The sequence below is a fragment of the Drosophila novamexicana genome, unplaced genomic scaffold (assembly GCF_003285875.2).
Source record: "Drosophila novamexicana strain 15010-1031.04,08,12 unplaced genomic scaffold, DnovRS2.1 tig00001292-arrow-arrow-pilon, whole genome shotgun sequence".
Taxonomy (NCBI): domain Eukaryota; kingdom Metazoa; phylum Arthropoda; class Insecta; order Diptera; family Drosophilidae; genus Drosophila; species Drosophila novamexicana.
In genome coordinates, this window is record NW_020824848.1 from 632,501 (window position 1) to 656,044 (window position 23,544).

Below are 23,544 nucleotides of genomic sequence, written 5' to 3' on the forward strand. Positions count from 1 at the left end.
GGCCCTCAATTTACTCTGGCATCAGCTCTACGGGGATCTTGTTATTGTTGATCTGTCCAAGCTGTTGCTCACGCAACGACCCCTGGATGCGGACCTCGTGCAGAATTTTGTTAGGGACAGCTGTGCCCAAGTCAAAGACGTAAGTTAATTCTAGCTTTTGGTTCAATCCTTTTAAAATTTCGAATTTGCATGGCAGCTTTTGGTGAACGATTGGCTGCCACGCTGTGCAGACCTGATGGATCTGATGCGCAACAGCTGGAAGGATTTGGTGCCCATGACGGGCAAGTATGCTGGCCGCGCGGACACGCTCTTCAAGTGCGTGCACGCCCTGATGTCGCGCCATTTGGAGAGTCTGATCAATAAAAGTCTGGCGTATCTGTTCAAGGTGCTGTGCGGCTACAAGAATGGAAATCAAATCGAAGAGTATTCCATGTTCGATAATAAGCTGCGTCGCCGGCCGCTGATGACGCTCACCGTGTCCGTGGTGGGTGCCCATTTCGACAACGAGCCAATTGACTTTGGACCCGGCGTGCGGGATGATGAGAATATATATCAGTTCGATGCCGACGATGCGGATCCGTTTCAGGCACCGGGACAGCCACAGTTTGTAGAGCTTGTAAGGTTTTTCCAATGGGATATATATCGGGGAATTTTTTATAGATCTTATTTTGATTAATTAGGGACCTGATATGGACGAAGTGGCCGTGTTTGAAATGGATCACGCCAGCAAGCTCTATATATATCCCTATATGATGGAGTTGCCGGCGATAATAAGGGATCTCTTTAAGAGTATTTTGACTGTGGGTTACGATATACCGCGCCTTGAATATATCATGTCTGGACAGGGTAAGTGAACTGCCTGGCCTTTTGGCTAAATGTGTTAAATACTTTCGGATATATTTATTCACAGTGCCTGATACCTATGGCACGCTGAACTTTATCGATGAGGATCATGTGGACTTTCTCTCGCTGTGCACCAAAGTCGAGGAAATAGTCAAGATCAATTGGCGTGGTGTAAGCGTTTACTTGAAGCCCATCTATAAGTATTACTACGGCTTGTTTAAGAAGTTGATAATGCCCATGGTTGAGAAGATATGGACGGATAATACGTTGCCGGAGTTAGTGGTGCGTATGAAATTTGAGTGGCTATTTAAGTGTGCGTGTGTATATATATATATAAATATAGTATATATATATACTCCTTTCAAAGCCAGTTTTGCATCCCTGACAATGCCTTTGGGCGCTTGGCTGCGTCTCGCCTTCAAATGAATTTAATTATTTATTTCGATTTGATTATACGCAATGATGCGTAGAATTAACATAAAATTTCATTATGCAATATTAATAAACTGCTGACAGACAGCTCGACTGACTGACTGACTGTCGGAGCGACTGGCAATTTGTGTAATTGAACAAGTTGCACGAGTGCAGCTATCTGTGTGTATTTGCATCTGTGTCTAGGCTGTTATACACTGTATGCTATCAAAAGAAAGGGTATATTGCATGCTTCTTTTACTCGAGCAATATAAGAGCAGGATACTGTAACCTTGGTATGTTGGTTCTCGTTAATTATATGCAGCTTATGGGACTTTCAATTCTTGGATACCTCCCCCAAAATTGAAGAAAAATGGAACTGGGACTAAATATTTCAAATTTCAAGCATTAGTAAGTTCTCCTATAGCTAGAAGTACCAAATGGCAGATGAATGTCAAGGTTTATTTCATTTTGAATACCTCTTCCCAAAACTCATCAAACAACACAAAAAGGTTCAGCCCTGCTTTTTGGTATAGACACATTTTGATATCCTCTTTAAGTCCCCCTGCTGATTATGATTATGATTATAATTATCCAAGAAAAAACTCATATGTTATTGATACAGTGAACTCTGCTAGTCGTGAACTTTTGGCTAGTTTAATGTCAACTGTTTCTCTCTTTTGGGTTCGTAGGCTCCGACCTTTGCATTGTTGATGGCAGCTGTTGGAAAGGGGGTTCAATGCGTTTGGCATTGTTAATTAAACTTTGTTCGATTGCTAATTCAAAGATTCTCTCGACTGCACAAAACTTGCCATGTCATTGGCTGTGCATAAAATATTTGGTTAGACAGCTGCATTTACAGCATATATATATAACATACATAGAGCTCACAATTAACCCATTCTTGCCGGCCGTTTGCAGTTCACATTCATTAAGCCGAATGCAGCGTGCGACAATTTTTATCCCACATATTCGTTTTTTGCGCAATTTATTTAAAATAAAAATTGCTTCCGATTGCGAACGTTGCTGCAGTTTTTTCATGCATGTAATGCAAGCTTGTGTCTGTTTTTTATGCTCTGCACTCACAAAATGTGTTAAAAAAAAGGTGTATAATAAAGTTGCGGCAAACTATGGAACTCGAAAATGGGCATATCGTTTGATGGAAGCTTATAAAGTAACAAATTTTTAAATATATAATAGATTTCTGATGCACTTACAATTGAGGATGTCGTGTGTGTATAACCTGGAATTAGGAAAAGAGATATGATTATAGAGAGAAATTAAAGAGGATATCAAAAGTATTACGAATTATAATATTTTTTATACTCTTGTAGAGGATATTATTATTTAATATTTAAAGGAGATATAAGGTATATTACATATAAAATATTCTGTACATTTCGACAATCCCATCAATATAATTATGTGTCCTCATATGGACACACATCGAAAAGCAACTACTTATATATTGAAAGGGTATATGATATTCGGCAGGTCCCTAATACAACTTCGCTCTTGTTACTTATTGTAGCTAGTATATATACACACACACACACACATACACACACACCGTACACATGCATATATACATTAATTTATATACGCATTTTACTTTTTATTAAATGCATATTCATTTGCAACGATGCATCGCATCGCATCGCACTTGGGATTCGCCAACAGGTTGTTCAGGAATTAATGAAAAAATTGAACGCCATCAGCGATTCGACCTATTATCTGCGTGATTTCATACCGTTAAATTTGTTTCTGTTGGATAATCGTCACGTTAAAGAATCGCTGCGCATGTATGTGAAAAATATCTACGACTTTATAATTGATTTTTATCGAGCGCTCAACATGAACGAGAATCGCGCGTAAGTATAACTCCTGGCTATAGCATTCGGAGAAAAGAATTCCACTCAAAATTCTGAAAATCATATGGCTTTCATTTTTTTTTTTTGTTTTCATTCATTCGCAGAAAAAGTATTTGTGCATTCTTGCTAAAGCGCAAAATGTTCTCAATTGAAGTTCTAGATAAAAAGCCTTTCTGAAAATAATTAATTCATATAAACTCTCAGTTATTTCCATATTATATTGCTTACAGCAGAATTTCATCTCTTAGAATTATGTTTTCTCGGCAAAAAGAATTTGCATTTGTGAAGAAAACATAAAGCATTATCAAGTGGAGAACAAAATTATCGAGATTGTAATTGTGAAAATTCCTATATAACAGAATAAGATATACGTCGTAAAGCTTGAGAGACAAGCAGGATTTTAAGTTTTCAAAAAGAAAGATTTAGTTTTCCGCTTAAGAATTATCAACCTTTGAGAGATTTTGACATTGTTGCACTTGATTTGAGCTTTGACTCTTGGTCTTTTTCTCCGAAGCCAAAATGAACTGCAAATGCCTTTCATTCAAAGTTTTTCTGCTGACTGGAATTGGGGCAAGGCTTTTACTTAATAGATTACTTTTAATATGCGCTCGCCACTTGGGTTTTTTTTTTTTTTTTGCAGCATCTGCGAGGAACTGGAGGAGATGTCCATGAAGGCTGGCGAACGGCCAGAGGAGACACCGGAGGTGGTTGCCCTGCAGAACTATATAACTGAATGCCGTGAGATGCGCATATTTGCCATAAAAGATGAAATCAAGCTTGTGCTGAAACGTGTCGTATTCCTGCTGACACATGCATACCTGACCAGTAAGTGATGATGACCATATGAGGCGGGGCTGGGTTCAGTTTTGAGGCTAGGGTATGAAAGTTTCAAATGTTTGTGCAGCTGGCGTTGGTTTGTTTTAGACAGTTCCTGTCTGTGTTGCAAGAGGGAGAGAAAGAGGAGAAGGATGGGCTTGGGCTGCGCTTAACATAATTAACCTCAACTAACAAGCTGAGTCTACTAATTGGTTTTATAATTACTTGCGGTGAGACACCAAACATTGAGCTGCGCTAAGCCCCGAAAATGCAGCTTAATGAGCTCAACAAATTCATGAATGTGTGAAAGTTGCTTTGACAACCGACAAATGCAGACAAAGCCGCACACACACACACACACACACACGCTCACACATATACTCAAAACATGGAGAAGCTGCCTAGCCAGACAATTGCGATTTATCGTCAAGTGCCGTGTGTATCTTTCAAAGAGCTACAATGTGTGCAAGTTGTCTCCGACAACTGTCGCTCTGTCCATCTGTCTGTGGACTCTTCACAGGCAAACTTGTCGGAGAGGGTGGGTGGGAGAGTGGTAGGCGGCAGGTGGGCATCAAAGATGCTCGTGTAGTACACATAATTAATTAGTTAGCCCGAAAAACGCGCGTAGCCAATTAATTAAGAGTTAAGCACAGTTAATTAAGAGCATGCAGAACAGAATGAGAAAGAGAGCAAGAAAGAGGGAAGGAGAGAGAGTGAAAGAGAGATAACAATTGATACCACTTGTCCCAACAGGCGATGAAATTCATCTGAATTCCCGCACATTTATACTGCCCGGCGAACTGGAAGAGGTGCTAGATCTGAGTGCCGCGCGCCTGGCTGTGGTGCGGGATAACCTAGAGATGGCTTTGAGGTGAGTTTACGTACTTCAGATTATATCTACATATATGTACAAAAATATTCCGTCTTACTGACTGAATGGCTGACAAATTGACTGATTGACTTATGATCAAATCACCCGGGCAAGGCCGGGTAAAATATCATACTAGGAATATATATACATGGCTTTTTAATACCATAGAGAACGCCGCCTACAGTTTGAGAAACTGCTCATCCAGGAGAAGCGTACCATGGACGGCTTCCGCATCAGGGAAATACGCGATGTACTCACTTTGGATGAGCTCAAGGAGCGTGTGGATACCGTGGACCTGCTCTTTAATACCATAGAGGTGAGTGCGGGTGGAGTGGAAGTGCGGTTTATTTGTGGAAATAATCTTTGATTGTGCTGGCAGAATCTTAGCCGTGAGGCGAAGGCTATTAACGTGGAGGAGGCCCTGCTGCAAATTGATATCTCCGCCTTTCCGCTGCTGGGCGAAATCATTGAGAAAATGGAACCCATTGAAAAACTATGGAAGACATCGTACGAATTCGAAAAGGATTATCTCATTTGGTAAGCAATGGCAACGTTCAAAACGATTGCAATTATTTTAGACAACGGCAACGACAACGACATGGTCTCAGTCTGAGTACCTCTTAGCTCCTTTGGGCACTTGTCGCAAATGACAAAATATTTGAAATTGAAGTGGCAGCCAGGCAGACAGCCAAACAGCCAGGCAGTCATGCTGGCAGTCAGGCCGAGCATTGCCTGACTCAAATCCGCAATGCAAATGCCAGCAGAAAGTTGACTTGAAGTGCAGCGGAAAATAGCCAGATTTTAGTAGTTGTTGTTTTTGTTTTTGTTGCACAAAACTTGTAGCTGGTAGCCTTTTTTGTACCCTGTGCCAATTGAGAAATGTGTGAAAGGAAGGGTAGTTTGTTTCTGTCAGGAGTATGACGATCTCGGAAATAAGAAGGTTTGAATCTAAGTCAAACTATACTTTATGTATCCTGCGCAGATCGATTTTGAATTATCGATAAGTTCGTTTGAATGAAATCGGTAAACACCGATTTTAAAATCTTGTTTTTTGAAAACATTCCGGAGCTTAAAAGGGATCCTGGGCCCTGGCTGACCCCTTCAGAGAAAGGCGCCTCCAAAGACTACACCCCGGCGAACTATCAAATCATTTAAATACCTGATTTCCCGTCCACCCTCTATGTTAAAATCATATGATATGATATCATAACTTGTATAGTTACGTTGTGCTTTGATATTTACACACAGTCGAGTCGAATGCCATATTTATGGCTCAAAAAATCAGACTATAAGCACATTAGTTATTCAAGAATGCATTTCATAAAATGGAAAAGAGTGCAGGGTGATTTTCTAGTCTCATACATCCGACTAGAGGTCTCCTACTTGTTTTTTCTTTTAGTTCCCACTCCTCACAGCAACAGGAGTAGCACTTTTCTACTGCAGTTTTGTATATTTCTATTTACATCTTTTGCCAGGATGTTCGAGCGCTTCGAATGCCTTAATGCGGATGGCGTGCGGGAGCAGATCGAGACCATGTTCAAGGTAAGTAGTTGGAAGTCGGAATCGGAAGTTGAAGTTGTCATTGCAGTGCCAGGCGGAAATAAAAACGAGCAGCGTGCAACGAGTCCAACAGCAGCAACAGCAACAGCAGGGGCAAAGTTTGAGCTCTTGTCGCATTTCTGTTGCTTCTGTCGCATTTGCAGCGCTGGCCATGCATGTCTCTATGCCTGTCTGTTCCGCTTGTGCCCGGGTCCATTCGTAAGCCAATGTAGCAGCTAAAATGCAACTAAAAACCTCAAGCCTCCGGCGGCGGCTAGCCTGGCACAAAAAAAAGATGCCGAAAAGTATGCAACGAAAAAATGCCAACATATTTGGCGGCAACTTGGCCAGCTAAGCGAGCGGCTGTGCCTGTGTGTGTGGGTGTATTAGGCGGTTAGCATTGGGGGAAAAAAGTGGCTCAAAGCGCAAAGGCAACGGCAGCTGAATTGAATTTTTTGGCCCAGCTGAAGCAGCAAAGTGGAGACACGCAGCAAACAGCTAAACACATTTCAGTCGGGTGCAACCGACTGCATAATACTCTCTGCAACGAGTGAGAACAGCAACAAGACAATCGGATAGCTAAGCTTGATGAGTCGAAGGCCGAGCCGAGATATCTATTTAGGTCTATCTAGATCCTTACAAAAATCATTTCCGATATACCCTAGAATTTATTTATTTTAGGCACTTTCGTAAGCAGAAACTATTCTTAATATACTTGTCAAATTCGGTAACTGTGAATCATATAGATTTTTGCTATTTAGCAAAAGCCAATATACTCGTTTGCACTTGATGGACAGCGTATAGGAAGCAAGAGCGAGGGGCTTTCGGTTCCCATTTAGTCGGCTTAACAGACACAGGGAGTCGGATTTCAAGCTGACTTTAAAGAATCAACGCTACACCCACACACTCACACTCACCCACACCCACACACTCACACACACACGCTTGACACTTGACTCTGTGCGTTTCTGCCCGCTCTACACTAATCATCATCATGGCCATCATTATCCTCATCAGATTATGCACAAGCTGGCGCGGCAGCTCTCGTACAATCCGGTTGCGAAACGTGCCGCAGAGCAGATGCGCATCAAAATTGAAAAGTTCCGCGTCTATTTGCCAGTCCTTGACTCTATATGCCGGCACGGGCTGGAAAAGCGGCACTGGGATAAGATATCGGCAATTTTGGGTCGCCAGATCAATCCGCGTCTGTATCCGACGCTCAAGGACATGATTGATGCCGATATAATGAGCATATTGCCGGAGCTGGAGGAGATTGCGAATGCAGCTGGCAAGGAATACGACCTGAATATGGGCCTAAGGAACATGCAGAACGATTGGAAGGATGTCATGTTTGAGGTGCTCCAGTATCGCGATTCAGACACGCATCTCCTGGCGTCCATAGACGATATCCAAACTCTGCTCGATGACCACATCATGCGCACCCAGGCGATGAAGCGATCGCCATTTATTGTGGCGCTTGGATCCAAGGCGGACGACTGGGAGGAGCGACTGCTGCTCATACAGAACATCATTGACGCCTGGACGAATGTGCAGGTCACCTGGATGTATCTGGAGCCCATATTTAGCTCGGAGGACATTATGCGCCAAATGCCGCTAGAGGGGCGCAACTTCAAGGCGGTGGACAAGATCTGGCGGCGCATTATGAAGTACACGCTCAAAGATCGCCACGTTATGGCCGCCACCGAATATCCAAACATGCTGGAGATATTCACCAAGGCGATAGAGGATTTGGAAACGGTGCAGAAGGGCCTGAACACATATCTGGAACAGAAGCGTCTGTTCTTCGCGCGTTTCTTCTTTCTGTCGAATGATGAACTGCTGGAGATACTCTCCGAGACCAAGGATCCCATGCGTGTGCAGCCGCACTTGCGCAAGTGCTTCGAGGGAGTAAGCTTGAACATAAATTTGAACCGGCGAGCTGCCACTTGTTGGTCCGATTACTCATGATGATTATACCTTAATCCTTCCAGATTGGCACACTGACTTTTGATGACAACATGGAGATCACGCATATGATCAGCGATGAGGATGAGCGCGTTTCGCTGGTGCGCAGAATCAATCCGCAAGCGGCCAATGTATGTGTACCTGTCTCGACACAAATCCATTGCTAAAGTCGTCTTTTCACAGGGTTTGGTTGAAATCTGGCTAAAGGAGGTCGAGTATGTAATGCTGGACAGCGTTATGGAGCAAATGAAAGACGCCTGGGAGGACTATGCTCTGGTGGATCGCATTTCCTGGGTGGTTTCCTGGCCCGGTCAGGTTGTGTTGGGTATTTCCTGCACCGCCTGGACCTATGAGGTAAGCAACTTGTTTAATCCAGTTGCAGCCGCAAAATCAACCACAAAGACGACAGCTGCCCAGCCCAGAGCAGCTGTCCCGGCAGCCACTGCGGCTGTCACTCTCTGTCTCTGTCAGTGCGATTAGCCACGCTTCGTCCGCCGCCTTCTGCGCTTTTCCCTTCTGGGCTTTGAGCGCGTGTTTCTCTGGTTAAAATTGAAAATCATTTTTTGCCATTTATTTGCTTGCCCAGCAAAGCCGCAGCTGCTGCTTTACTTTATGTTCTTTTGCTATTTACTTTTGCCAGGTGGAGGAAGCCATTGAGAAGAAATTACTGCCGGCATATTTGGAGAAGTCGAATACCCAAATTGGCGACCTTGTTCAGCTCGTGCGCACAGATCTCCAGGCCGGCGTTCGCATTGCTGTGGAGGCCCTCATTGTGCTGGATGTGCATGGTCAGTTGTAGTTGGGTTGAACTCTTTCTCTAAGAATTAGCTAATTTAAAGAGCGACCTACAGCGCGCGATGTGGTCAAGTATTTGGCAGACTTGAGGGTGACGAGCATACAGGACTTTGATTGGATCTCGCAGCTGCGCTACTATTGGAAGATCGATGAGAGTAGGTCGCAGATACCCTCTACAATTTGCATTAGTTAAACTAAAGTGTCGCCCCTCTTCCCACATAGAAAATGAGGAATGGGTGTGCGTCAGCATGGTCGTCACAGAGGTTAAGTATGGCATGGAATATCTGGGTAATTTGCCACGTCTGGTGGTTACGCCTCTCACGGATCGCTGCTACCGGTGGGTAACAAATTTTATCTGCTCATTCACACAGATACTCGCACACACACACACACATGCAAATATTAATTGACAAAACGTTTGCCAAGCAGCTGAGCCTTTAGTCAATGCCCGGGCGCGGCGCTGCCTCGCGGCCTTCTAAAAGTCATGAAAGGCAACGTTTATTGGAAAAATATTTATTTTATTTCGGTGCATTTTAAATTTATTTTCATTTTTACAACAAAATACGCCAAAAAGAGCTGAAAACCTTTTTCGATGTTTAAGCTGCCTACGACAAACGCGAACAGCAGCAGGACACAGAGCACAGCCAGGCCGTTGCTGGCAAGCTGGCAGAAAGGACATTTTAATGGGGTTTCCGATAAAACTTTTATATTAAACAAATAAATCAATGTTGGACAGTTTTTCACTCACACACACACACATGCATAGTTAAAAAACGAGAGTATAGATATTTGTATGGCCATACCGGAAATGCTAAAAAATATACAACCGACCAACGCGAAGCTGGCAGCGCTGCCAATATGATAAAAATATGAACTTGCACAGGCAGAAAAAAAATGAAGAGAAAAAGAGAGAAAACTGGCTTTTGTCGTGTAGAAGATTAAATACCCTATTTTAAATATGAGCAAAAGTGTTGACAAAAACATAATTGATAGAGAAACTGAGAATATTTGGAGATGGAAATATTATTTAAAAATTAAAATGCTATCCCAGCATTGCTGCTATTAAATAGGAACAAAATTGTTGGCAAGAGTTGTTGATAGAGAAACTCTAAGAATTTTTCGATTCAACTCTGAAAAGAATTTATACTAGATGGAAATATGATCTCAAAATAATATCCCTTATCCCAGAAAAGTCTATTTTAAGAGTAACTTCTATATAAAATAAACTTTAACTTTCCATCTTTGTTAAAGTTTTAAGAGATTCGGTTTGGAGTTCGAACTAACACCCTGCCATTAGGTCATAACTTTCTCTTCATTTATTTAACGCACGAAAATTATATTAAATTATTTGGCTGTATAGTAAAATATTTTAACTAATCAACAATTTATAATATCCTCATTTGAACCGGATAATTTAGCATCTGGGCCCAATTAGCGAGCGAGCACTGTACATCTGTTACTGGCTCAAAGATGCCTCCTTGCTGTTTGTCACAAACACATTGGCCCAGCTTTATTATACCCTTTTCTCCCCTACCCATTTTATTAGTGCAGGGCATAAAAATGGGCTGTTAGCAAAAAAAGAAAAAAAAAAGAAAAGGGAATACACATAAATGACAATTTTTTTAAGCTGCAACAGCGAGAAATGTGAAAAAATGCCAAACAGATATTAAAAACATACTTTGGCATTTTGCCGCCTGCAACCCAACACGCACAACTGACTGTGAAACCTGTTTTCTAATTCTGTTTTTTGATTCTCGTTTGCAGCACTTTGATGGGCGCTCTGAAGTTGTGCCTGGGCGGCGCGCCCGAAGGACCTGCGGGCACTGGCAAAACGGAGACCTGCAAGGATCTGGCCAAGGCCGTGGCCAAGAAATGCGTCGTCTTCAATTGCTCTGACGGCCTGGACTACAAGGCGCTGGGCAAGTTCTTCAAGGTGAGTTTTCTGAGTGGCTTCTCTCGATTCTGTTTCAGTTCCGAGAATTGCGACGCGCTGTCTCTGCCGCTCGCCTGCCAGCTAATTGATGGCCCCAATGTTGGCCAACAACATTAATCAAAAGAACCTGTCCCGGGCACTGTGGCACGCGCACCAATGATGACTTTCTGTATACACACACGCACGCGTTACACTGAGAGAAATACCCTGTATATATATAATTGACTAGCCAAGTTTGTTAATCAGCTAAGATTGGAATTTCTTTTAGCTGCGCACGACATGTATATTTGTATAACTTTTTAAGTTGCGAAGTTCCAATTTTTGTGATTTGATCACAATTTTTTTTTTATATAAGTTTAATCTAGGTCTAGAATTTGTTTGTATCTGTGTCTGGGATGTTTTGTGCTTTTATTTAAACACAATTTATTTCTTTTTTGTCGAATATATTTCGAATCTGACTCCTAAGTTCTTCAATCGTAGATCTATCTAGGATACCAATAAGAACTAATTAAGTTAATTCTTCTTAAAAAAAACACAGGCATCTTCCAAAGCACATCCCCCTTACATTCTCCCAGTGTAAATTGATCCAGACACAGCGGAGCCGTTCGCCGTTCGCCAGTTGCCTGTGGCCAAGAATATCGAATGTACACAAAGAGATAGACAAGCAGATGCCGAGTTATATGGAAATTTATGCAATTCTATGGGCTGACTAATTAGGCAGTTTGTGAAAGTAATCGCCGTGGCGACTAGTTGGTCAACACGAACTAAGCCAAGTGTGTGTGGGACTTGAGTCAAAAGCTTTCGTGAGCGCCTCACTTCAAATCTATGCAAATTTTTATTAGCAGGTCGTTAACCGCACACGCATATTTACACACACACACACACGCACATCTTAAGTGGGTGCTGTAGTTTTTGTAGTAAAATTAATGCGTGTTTTAAGCCTCTAATCGCTTAATTCTGTAGCACGCCTAATTGCATAATGGTTAAGAGCCCCCTCTATTATCAGATGCGGACTGGGTATGGGTTTCACGTTAATTTGCATGCGAAAATAATGGCAAACTTTGGCGCGAATCGTGCACAGACAGACACAACAGCAACAACAACACGAAGAAACCGCAAATTGAGCGTTCGAGTTTCGATTTAGATTAATTTAATTTATTTAATTTTAGTGCCAAGCGTTTGTCTTGCCATTTATTCACTTTAAACTGATGTTCATTTGTGGATGTGTTTTATAATTTTGTTTATAGCTGCCTAGTTTTTAGAAAGTAGTTTCTATGTTTTCATGCTGATTACTCGCTCCACTCAGCTTCAGCTGCCTCTCTCCGTCTGTCTGTTGTCATAATGTTTCGGAAGTCGTAAATTTTCCACACGCAGTCTGCAGTTTTGTCAGGGCAAAACAATTTTGCAAGCAATAAAATAATTTGCAATTGGCAAACAATTCAAACTATTTCGATTTCGATTTATGCCTGCCCAGATATGGCAAATACGCTTGCCAGAAAAACATTTTTTGGTCTGGCTGCAACTCTCGTCCCTCTCTGGAAATGGAAATGCCCATAAAATGCTCGCCACAATGTTGTTCCGCAAAAACAAAAGGCAGCATATACCATGAATTGGGCAAAACTTCTCAATATCTATGAATCTATGAGCGGATAGACTGCTGCTAACCACGAACAAAAAAAAAAAAACAAAGGAGGCTGCCAGCCCGATGCGCGAGTATTCCGGCTGCCAATGGCAACAAACCACTTTGATGGAGTTCAAAGTATCCAATTGCCACGCGCTCTGTGCAAAGGCGCAGCACTGAAAAAAGAGGCACAAACAAGGCACACACTCGTACACGCACACACACACACGCACACACTTGCACACACTCATGTAGTTGCTGGCGCTAATTGCACAATGGGAACATGGACTCTGACTAGAAAAACTGTGCGAACGCACAACAGCATGTAAAACAGCTTTGAGTGTTGGTTGATGCCACATCGATACGGTTCTGCTTCTACTTGTGTTGTAAGAGCTATTTTCTAGCTATATTTTGGCCTTTTTTCAGCTGTTGAAATTTTCAGGTAACTGCAATTCTGCCTATTTTTTAATTGAATTAGCTGTTTCTTTTTAAAAGTACTTCGAGAAATATTTAAAATTTAAAATTAACAAATTCTGCACAAATTCTCCAAACTCTGTTCCGCAGCTTTTTTTTTGCTATATTATTTGATTTTGATGTTTTTTTTCCCATAGAAAAATAACTAAATATGCATATCTACATATATGTGTATATAACTATTTGTCCTGGTCGATTTACGGACGAATCGGTGCTTAAAGCCTTGTCTAATCCTTAAGAGCTAAGAAGCTTAATTTATAAGTATAATTATAGACGAGGGTGCACGTTTTGACGAGGTGATTAAAACCTCACCCGCAAGTGTGGAAGATTCGCGGAAAACGTTAGCATACAAATTTTTTGATTACCAGCCGATTGGCATTTAACACAGTTTCAAAGATTTTCATAAAAACTTATTTGAGACGTGCTTTACACAAAATCTACAAGAGTTGAAAGAAGCGAATGTTTTCCCGAAAATAGCTGGGTAATAAAAGGAACAGCAAAAGCTAATGATTACCAGATACCAGGTCTGCGAGTTATATTTATTCTTTTTATATATTTGTATATTTATATCTTTGTATACTATGCTCAAATGTTGAGAGATTATTAGAGCTCTTAATTGCTTAGTTTGGTCAATGAATCTTGAAAAACAAACAAGTTTCTATAAAAAACCTTCAATTTCGACTGCGTGTTCTGATAGCAGCTATATCATAATGTGACCAATCAAGTCGATCGTCAATTTATCATTATAGATTAAGAGAGACTAGTTTGAAGACAGTTGCATGACTAATTAATTAAGTTTATAGTATATAGATTATTTCATGAGATCGAAGATGTCAATCTTCTATATCTTACATATTGACTATACTGAATAAACTTCAAATGAAGATCTATAAAAAGTTTATACAATTTTATTGCCTGGCTTAAAGGTCCATTTGATGAAACTAGCCAAGTCGGGTGACTGTCAATCTTAAGACAGCATTCGCAGTCTTTAAATTTAAATCTGCTTACATTATCATACTCTTCGGAATTATACTTATGCATAAACGTCTATAAAATCTCTTTAAGAAGCGCTTTTCTGCTACTTTGGCCAGCATCTGTCCATTGTGCAGCACAGCAAACAGTCAGTTGGCATATGTTACGAGCACTTCGAGAACGCAGCTATGCTGCTGCATAAAGCTGCATATTTATTGCAACATGCAAAAGAAAAGCATATCAAAGGGCGTACGTATTCGTATTGCCCCCCCCCTAGTCCACAGTCCACAGTCCACGCGTCTGACCCCATCGCCCGGAACCACATACCGTAGGGCAACCCACGCAACAGCGATTCCTCCTCGTGTACGTCTCTGTCAACCCTGTTGCAATGTTTGTGCCCTTGCCGTTTGTCGAGGCATTGGTAACTACACACTCAGATACACACACACAAGCACACACAGATACAAACACTCGGAACGAAATCGAACCGTAACCAAAAAGAACAGAACCGAGAACCGAGAACCGATGAGAAACTGAAAATAATGTTTATGCTGCTGTTTGCTTTTGCTATTTTTGCCATTTCTCTGCTGAATGCGTTTTGTTATACATGTACCCTTTGTCCCCGCAACCTTGCCATGTATGTATTTCTATTCTTTTGATGCCCTGTACCCTATTGATTAACGGGTATATATGTGGGGTGTATTGCAGTCGCCGAGTGGACATGGTGGCTGGGTTTGAGCCAGCGACATCTCGCTTGTTGGTTCCCATCTAGATATAATCTATACTTATACCAGATATATTCAAATTTGTAATTTCCGCTGGGTTTAAGTGGCAACTTCTCACTGTTAGTTCAACGATCAGATATTTAAGCCACGCAATCGGCTGATGAGCCGATCCTTACAAAGTACATTTTTTTCTCATATACATTTTTACCTGTCTTTTCGCCCATTTTTATTATCGGAGTGCATGGTGCATGGTATCTACCAGTCTAACATTTTCGACGAGATAAATTGTACTTATTTTTTTCGATGTTTTACATGCTTTTTGTTTGTTTCCTGTCTTTTCAGGGCCTGGCACAGTCGGGAGCTTGGGCCTGCTTCGATGAGTTCAATCGCATAGAGCTGGAAGTGCTGTCGGTGGTCGCGCAACAGATTCTGACCATCCAGCGGGCGATTGGACGCAAGGTTGTGAAATTCTTTTTTGAGGACACGATGCTCAAACTGGATCCAACTTGTTCCATATTCATAACCATGAATCCTGGGTGAGTGGCACTGGCCCGTACGTGAGAGCCGACGAAGCTGAGCCGGCAGCAGGAGTAGCAGGAGCAGCAGCAGCAGCTGCGGTTTCACGCAGCGCCTTTTTTTATGGCCCAACTCTTTTTGCAGCTGTGCATTTGAAAATGCTTTAGTTACTTTGTAAGCCGACACGGCCTACGTCCACGCCCCCTAGCCCCCCTTTCCGCAGTACCATGCCCCGTGGGGACATACTGTCACTGACAGGGACTGCGACTACGACTGTGTGACTGGGTGACCAGGGTGAGGCTATTAGTTACCATAGGCTGGCGGGCCTTTGGGCATGGTCACGATATTGGTAGTTATTGCGTTATTGGAGATTTGAGCCCATACGGCTGCGAATATTTATTGCTTTGGCATGCATGTGGAACAGCTGCGACAAACATGCATATTAGGCCTAGCCACTGCAATTCCTCCCCATCCCATCCCGCCGGCCTATCCGCACGCAACGTGTGTTCGCAGTCAAAACTGAAACTCAGACTGTGCCAAGGCGTTCCGACTGCCATTCAGAAAAGGTCTTAATTTCGTTTGCCCAGCTTCTTTTTTACTCGGCCAACGGGCATTCCGGACAGAGAGTTTAGTCCTTTCATTTCCTAGCGGCAGGGTATTTTATTATTGTTGTAAATTATGTGACGCATTGAAGAAGAAGACATCATCAATGCCACAAAATATTTATATTTTTGATAAGATATTTTCTTATCTAGAAACTCTTCGATCTCGCATGTTAAATCATGCCTGGACTTTTAAAACCTCATATATTCCTGAGGCGTATTATTCATCCATGCAATCTATTTTCTGTATGTAAGGAACATTCTGTGTAGACCGCATTGATATTCATCTTAATATTTGATAGGGTATTTGATTGCCGGCATTCCGAAAATAACTAATATTTTTAGTTTTTTGTGTGACTGCCTTTTGCTTGCCAATTTGTCAATCAGCCAGACGGCCCTAAAAGCAGTCACTCATATTGGTTATTGCCTGGCTTCCAGACTGGGTTTACTATTTATGCCATTAGCACTTGCAATTTGATGTATTTGATTGGCCATTGTACTCTGAAAACGTTTTAATCTGTACCCTCTTTCTGCTCCTTTGGCATTAAACAGCTACGCTGGCCGCACAGAGCTGCCGGATAATCTGAAGGTTCTATTCCGCACAGTGGCCATGATGGTGCCGGATTATGCAATGATTGGCGAGATAACACTCTACTCCAACGGCTTCGATATGGCGCGCGTTTTATCCCAGAAGATTGTGCAGGCCTACAAATTGTGCTCGGAGCAGCTGTCTTCGCAGTCGCATTACGATTATGGTAAGTATTTGGGGGAAAAAATGATAGACAAATCGAATACTCAAACGAAGCGCGAGACTCAAACTATCCAGTAGGAAGCTGAAGAGTGTTCGTATAAACGATTCGCAAAAGTCAAAGACATTCATACAAGCCAAGTTCGAGCTATTCGAGTCAGAAACATGCTCGAGCTAAGCGAACAGCTTGATTATAGCCAAGAGTTTGAAGAGTGCTCGATCAGCTCGAGCTGACTTGTTCGGTCGAACCGAATTTGTCTACAACTCGAACAGTTCGAGCCGAAAAATATTGTTTAAGTAGACGATGCAGGCCTCTAACATATATACTCATTCGTATATCTTCCTGATTTGATTACCTTTAGCGTATGTTCCTATGGCGAGCTATTTCGACTGGAGCCAATGCAGGCCTGTTATTCACACATATATCTTTCTGATTCGATTACTTTTAGCGTGTGTTATATTTATGGGCAACTATTTCAACTGGCTAATAAGGCACAAAAAGTAGACGCAACCCCAGCATTGGGGCCAACAACTTTGTGCCTGTCCTGCATCCTGCGCTGTTTAACTGCATCCTGCATCCGGCGACTATGTGTGTGTGTGTACATTTTCCTTTAACTTGTTTTCTTTCTTGTTTCAAGGCAAAGATATTGCTCGCTTTTACGACATAACATGTCATATGACATTACAACATGTCCGTGAGGTTGTGTGTGTGTATTTTTCTTCTGTGTGTGTGTGTGTGTGTGTGTGTGCGTGCGTGTTTGTGTGTATATGTCCGGCCGATGACTGCAATTGCAGGCTGGCAGCTGTGCAAGTTTATGTGCAAAGTACATTTGATCAGTATCTTATTTTGAGTTTAAATTGAAAAACTTTCTTGCAAGTTTGCTGCGCTTTGTGCTGCGTGTGTGCGAGACAAATGCCACACACAATGTTGTGTGTATGTGTGTCTGTGTGTGGGTGTGCGTGTTGTTTTGCAAACTAATAATAAAAACTATTTGTACATTTAGTTGCCAATGTTGTTGTTGTTGTTGTTCGCCTCTGACCAGTTGCAAAACTTTTGCATTCTCCAAGCGGCGCCTGTAATGAAGCTCCGGTGTAATGTTCAGGTATTGCCCATATTGAGCGCATCCGCTGCCATTGAATGCCTGAGATCAACACCGAAGCTGAGTTATGCGTTCCGCCAAAATATGCTGCATAGCTCTCTCAAGCTAATGCCACGCCCACTGCTTCTACAATTTGCCAGGTATGCGCGCCGTGAAATCTGTGCTGTTGGCCTCCGCATCGCTGCGTCGCCTTTATGTTGACCTGCCGGAGCCAGAGATTGTTTTGCGCGCCATTGTTGATGTCAATCTGCCGAAATTCCTGGAACAGGATATTTCCCTCTTCATTGGCATCTATATGGATCTGTTTCCAGGCGTCGACCTGCCCATGGTAAGTGCCTTCTCCAGCTGTATATAGAAATTCATTAAATTTCAGGTGTAATGAGACGGAAGCGACGCAGTTAAGTACAGCAAATTAATGCGATAACCGGTTGACAGATGCCCGATAGCAAAGTATATTAAAAATCAGTCAAGCCGGGCCATAACGAAGACCGAATACCCTTTTAGTCAGATCCTAGTATTACGCTAGTTCGCCCAGGAATAGGATTTTGCCTGCCATTTGCTAAAATCTCTAATGCTTAAAGCTTTTTCATCTATTTTCTGACCCAAAAGTTCAGAAGGCTTGAGCTGTAGGTTTTTCTTTATAACTCTGATCTTAACTATGAATTATGCTCTGCATTAAGTAGTCAAGTGTATTTTTGTTTTATGATTGACTGATTTCGCCTTGGAGATTGACTGATGTGCATCTTTATTTCCAGCAACTGACTTTTATTTATCATTAATGCCGCCTTTTGTGTCACCAACTGCATAAAGAATGTGCTGTAGCTGCTTGCCGGTGTCCATAATGAAATGCCCATTCAAGCTTTTTTTTTTGATTGCATATTTCATTGCATATTTTTCATATTTCATTTACACCTGTTTTCCTTTGCCATTTACCGACCTCTTCCTACCTCTGTCTCTACTACTTCGTGTAGCCACAACGCGATGACATACTCAAGTGGCTGCGTATTAATCTGGAGGAGCGTAATCTGCAGGCAACGCCTTGGTATTTGGAAAAAATACTTCAGATATACGAAATGATGCTGGTGCGGCACGGACTGATGATAGTGGGCGGCTCCATGGGCGGCAAGACCACAGCCTATCAGGTAAGTTAATGAGGGGAGATCTGTCTCAACTAAATAATTCTGCATTGTCCAAAATTCGACTGTAGATGCTCGCGCTGACGCTGCGCAATGTGTCCATTGATGAGGAGGCGACGCTCAAGGAGTATCCGGTGGTCTTTCGCATTATTAATCCCAAGGCAATTACGATGGGTCAGCTTTATGGACGCTTCGATCCCGTCTCGCATGAGTGGTCGGACGGTGTGTTGGCCAAAACGTTTCGCGAACAGGTGCAGGGTCCTAAATCGGAGCGCGCCTGGGTCATGTTTGATGGTCCCGTGGATGCGGTGTGGATTGAGAATTTGAATACCGTGCTGGACGACAACAAGAAACTGTGCCTTATGTCCGGCGAGATTATGCAAATGACCAAAATGATGAACATGATGTTCGAGCCCGCCGATCTGGAGCAGGCCTCACCGGCCACTGTGTCCCGCTGCGGCATGATCTATATGGAACCGTCGCAGCTGGGCTGGCGCACCTTCCACAAGAGCTTCTGCAATGTCCTGATCAATTCCGTGGGTCTCAACAGTATTTATATGTCACTCTTTGAGGACATGGTCGACTGGCTGATACCGGCCGCCCTGGAGTTTCTGCCACAATGCAAGCAAATGCTGGAGCTTTCGCCGCTTTATCAATATCAGACATTCTCGCGCTTCTTTCTGCATTTCCTCGAGAAGCACAAGGTCTTCAATCAGACGTGGTTCCAGCAAATGTTTCTCTTCTGTTATGCCTGGGCCTATTGCTCCGCGCTGACGGGCAGCGGCCAGCGGGTCTTTGACGCGCTGCTGCGTAAGGTGATTTATGGCTCGAACGAGGATTTCCCCAAGCCCAAGTACTTCTCGCTGAATCGCGGCCAAATGTTTCCCGAGAAGCAAGTATTTCTCGACTATCGCTTCGATGAGGCCGAAAACTGGTGGACCTGGCAAAAGTCCTCCGATGATCCCTCATCGGGTAGCGCACACTTTCCGGAGCATGCACAGATCAGCGAGCTGATCGTGCCAACTAAGGAGACGGGCTACATATCCTACTGGCAGGAGTTTTGCATATCCAAGTCGTATGGCATGCTGGTCGTCGGACCGACGGGCACCGGCAAGAGCGCCATCATAACCAGCAATTTGTTGGCCCTGCCCAAATTTGCGAATCTCATCAACATCATCAACTTCTCGGCGCGCACCTCCGCCCAAATGGTGCAGGACACCATCATGAGCAAACTGGATCGTCGGCGCAAGGGTGTTTTTGGACCAGCACTCGGCAAGAAGGTATTAAGAGCTGCAGCACAATGTAATTTCAGGTTATTAAGATTTATTCCACATAGTGCGTAGTCTTCTGTGATGATGTGGCCATGCCCTCGAAGGACACGTACGGATCACAGCCGCCTTTGGAGCTGCTGCGCACCTGGCTGGATCATGGCTACTGGTCGGATTTAGTGGATACAACCAAAATCGAGCTGGTTGACATGGTGAGTGGCAATTGTGGTCTGTGAACGAATCACAGTGGTTGGCGAAATCTATCGATGCAACTATTTATCAATAGGCCAGATACAAGTATATACTAGCAATTATGCTTGCTGCCAGATTTAGATTTGAGTGCCAGATTATACTAGAGGGAAAACCATGAACAAAAAGCCCAACTTCGTAAAAACCGAATGAGATTTGACCGAGTTATGGGGTGGTAAATTTTGACCCATGTCTATATACGAATCTTGGGGTTAGATTTGGACATGAATTTCGACTAAAAAATCGGTGTTCAGATTTTAATGTCAGATTAATATAGAAGTAAAACCATGAAGAAAAATACAAATCTCGTGAAAATCGGATGAGATTTGACCGAGTTATGGGGCTGGTAAATTTTGCCCATGTCTATATACGAATCTTTGGGTTAGATTTGGACATGAATTTCGACAAAAAAATCGTTGTTCAGATTTTAATGTCAGATTAATCTAGAGGTAAAACCATGAAGAAAAATACAAATCTCGTGAAAATCGGATGAGATTTGACCGAGTTATGGGGGTGGTAAATTTTGACCCATGTCTATATACGAATCTTGGGGTTAGATTTGTCTATATACGAATCTTGGGGTTAGATTTGGACATGAATTTCGACTAAATAATCGGTGTTCAGATTTTAATGTCAGATTAATCTAGAGGTAAAACCATGAAGAAAAATACAAATCTCGTGAAAATCGGATGAGATTTGACCGAGTTATGGGGGTGGTAAATTTTGACCCATGTCTATATACGAATCTTGGGGTTAGATTTGTCTATATACGAATCTTGGGGTTAGATTTGGACATGAATTTCGACTAAAAAATCGGTGTTCAGATTTTAATGTCAGATTAATATAGAAGTAAAACCATGAAGAAAAATACAAATCTCGTGAAAATCGGATGAGATTTGACCGAGTTATGGGGCTGGTAAATTTTGCCCATGTCTATATACGAATCTTTGGGTTAGATTTGGACATGAATTTCGACAAAAAAATCGTTGTTCAGATTTTAATGTCAGATTAATCTAGAGGTAAAACCATGAAGAAAAATACAAATCTCGTGAAAATCGGATGAGATTTGACCGAGTTATGGGGGTGGTAAATTTTGACCCATGTCTATATACGAATCTTGGGGTTAGATTTGTCTATATACGAATCTTGGGGTTAGATTTGGACATGAATTTCGACTAAATAATCGGTGTTCAGATTTTAATGTCAGATTAATCTAGAGGTAAAACCATGAAGAAAAATACAAATCTCGTGAAAATCGGATGAGATTTGACCGAGTTATGGGGGTGGTAAATTTTGACCCATGTCTATATACGAATCTTGGGGTTAGATTTGTCTATATACGAATCTTGGGGTTAGATTTGGACATGAATTTCGACTAAAAAATCGGTGTTCAGATTTTAATGCCAGATTAATATAGAAGTAAAACCATGAAGAAAAATACAAATCTCGTGAAAATCGGATGAGATTTGACCGAGTTATGGGGCTGGTAAATTTTGCCCATGTCTATATACGAATGTTTGGGTTAGATTTGGACATGAATTTCGACAAAAAAATCGTTGTTCAGATTTTAATGTCAGATTAATCTAGAGGTAAAACCATGAAGAAAAATACAAATCTCGTGAAAATCGGATGAGATTTGACCGAGTTATGGGGTGGTAAATTTTGACCCATGTCTATATACGAATCTTGGGGTTAGATTTGGACATGAATTTCGACTAAAAAATCGGTGTTCAGATTTTAATGTCAGATTAATATAGACGTAAAACCATGAAGAAAAATACAAATCTCGTGAAAATCGGATGAGATTTGACCGAGTTATGGGGCTGGTAAATTTTGCCCACGTCTATATACGAATCTTTGGGTTAGATTTGGACATGAATTTCGACTAAAAAATCGGTGTTCAGATTTTAATGTCAGATTAATATAGACGTAAAACCATGAAGAAAAATACAAATCTCGTGAAAATCGGATGAGATTTGACCGAGTTATGGGGGTGGTAAATTTTGACCCATGTCTATATACGAATCTTGGGGTTAGATTTGTCTATATACGAATCTTGGGGTTAGATTTGGACATGAATTTCGACTAAAAAATCGGTGTTCAGATTTTAATGTCAGATTAATCTAGAGGTAAAACCATGAAGAAAAATACAAATCTCGTGAAAATCGGATGAGATTTGACCGAGTTATGGGGGTTGTAAATTTTGACCCATGTCTATATACGAATCTTGGGGTTAGATTTGTCTATATACGAATCTTGGGGTTAGATTTGGACATGAATTTCGACTAAAAAATCGGTGTTCAGATTTTAATGCCAGATTAATCTAGAAGTAAAACCATGAAGAAAAATACAAATCTCGTGAAAATCGGATGAGATTTGACCGAGTTATGGGGGTTGTAAATTTTGACCCATGTCTATATACGAATCTTGGGGTTAGATTTGTCTATATACGAATCTTGGGGTTAGATTTGGACATGAATTTCGACTAAAAAATCGGTGTTCAGATTTTAATGTCAGATTAATATAGACGTAAAACCATGAAGAAAAATACAAATCTCGTGAAAATCGGATGAGATTTGACCGAGTTATGGGGCTGGTAAATTTTGCCCATGTCTATATACGAATCTTTGGGTTAGATTTGGACATGAATTTCGACTAAAAAATCGGTGTTCAGATTTTAATGTCAGATTAATATAGAGGTAAAACCATGAAGAAAAATACAAATCTCGTAAAAATCGGTTGAGATTTGACCGAGTTATGGGGGTGGTAAATTTTGACCCTTGTCTATATACGAATCTTGGGGTTAGATTTGGACATGAATTTCGACTAAAAAATCGGTGTTCAGATTTTAATGTCAGATTAATCTAGAGGTAAAACCATGAAGAAAAATACAAATCTCGTGAAAATCGGATGAGATTTGACCGAGTTATGGGGTGGTAAATTTTGACATGTCTATATAAGATTTTGAGTTTACAATTTTCACATTAATTTTGACCAAGATTGACGTTTCTAGATTTAGATGCCAAATTGATCAAGAGGCACACCATGCATAAAAAGCCAAATCTCGTGCAAAACGAATGAGATTTGAC

At 41.7% G+C, this 23,544-nt stretch overlaps 1 protein-coding gene across 2 annotated transcripts in view; it reads left to right on the plus strand.

Moving 5' to 3' along the window:
• LOC115766921 (dynein heavy chain 3, axonemal) overlaps window positions 1–23,544 on the plus strand; it is a 44,932-nt gene that overhangs the window by 8,267 nt on the left and 13,121 nt on the right. Inside the window, exons 10-32 of one of the 2 annotated variants that reach the window (XM_030711005.1) lie at window positions 1–139; window positions 197–616; window positions 681–846; window positions 911–1,125; window positions 2,935–3,125; window positions 3,766–3,950; window positions 4,695–4,812; window positions 4,981–5,128; window positions 5,192–5,349; window positions 6,288–6,354; window positions 7,369–8,259; window positions 8,343–8,447; window positions 8,500–8,670; window positions 8,957–9,104; window positions 9,168–9,266; window positions 9,334–9,448; window positions 10,876–11,044; window positions 15,179–15,372; window positions 16,507–16,709; window positions 17,943–18,130; window positions 18,774–18,944; window positions 19,010–20,218; window positions 20,275–20,418. The exon at window positions 1–139 is cut by the window's left edge and continues 153 nt beyond it. In XM_030711005.1, the coding sequence (XP_030566865.1) occupies window positions 1–139; window positions 197–616; window positions 681–846; window positions 911–1,125; window positions 2,935–3,125; window positions 3,766–3,950; window positions 4,695–4,812; window positions 4,981–5,128; window positions 5,192–5,349; window positions 6,288–6,354; window positions 7,369–8,259; window positions 8,343–8,447; window positions 8,500–8,670; window positions 8,957–9,104; window positions 9,168–9,266; window positions 9,334–9,448; window positions 10,876–11,044; window positions 15,179–15,372; window positions 16,507–16,709; window positions 17,943–18,130; window positions 18,774–18,944; window positions 19,010–20,218; window positions 20,275–20,418 (5,614 nt within the window). Of the gene's footprint in view, window positions 140–196; window positions 617–660; window positions 847–910; window positions 1,126–2,934; window positions 3,126–3,765; window positions 3,951–4,694; window positions 4,813–4,980; window positions 5,129–5,191; window positions 5,350–6,287; window positions 6,355–7,368; window positions 8,260–8,342; window positions 8,448–8,499; window positions 8,671–8,956; window positions 9,105–9,167; window positions 9,267–9,333; window positions 9,449–10,875; window positions 11,045–15,178; window positions 15,373–16,506; window positions 16,710–17,942; window positions 18,131–18,773; window positions 18,945–19,009; window positions 20,219–20,274; window positions 20,419–23,544 lie in introns of those variants that run through there. The other variant, XM_030711006.1, reaches the window with a different exon arrangement.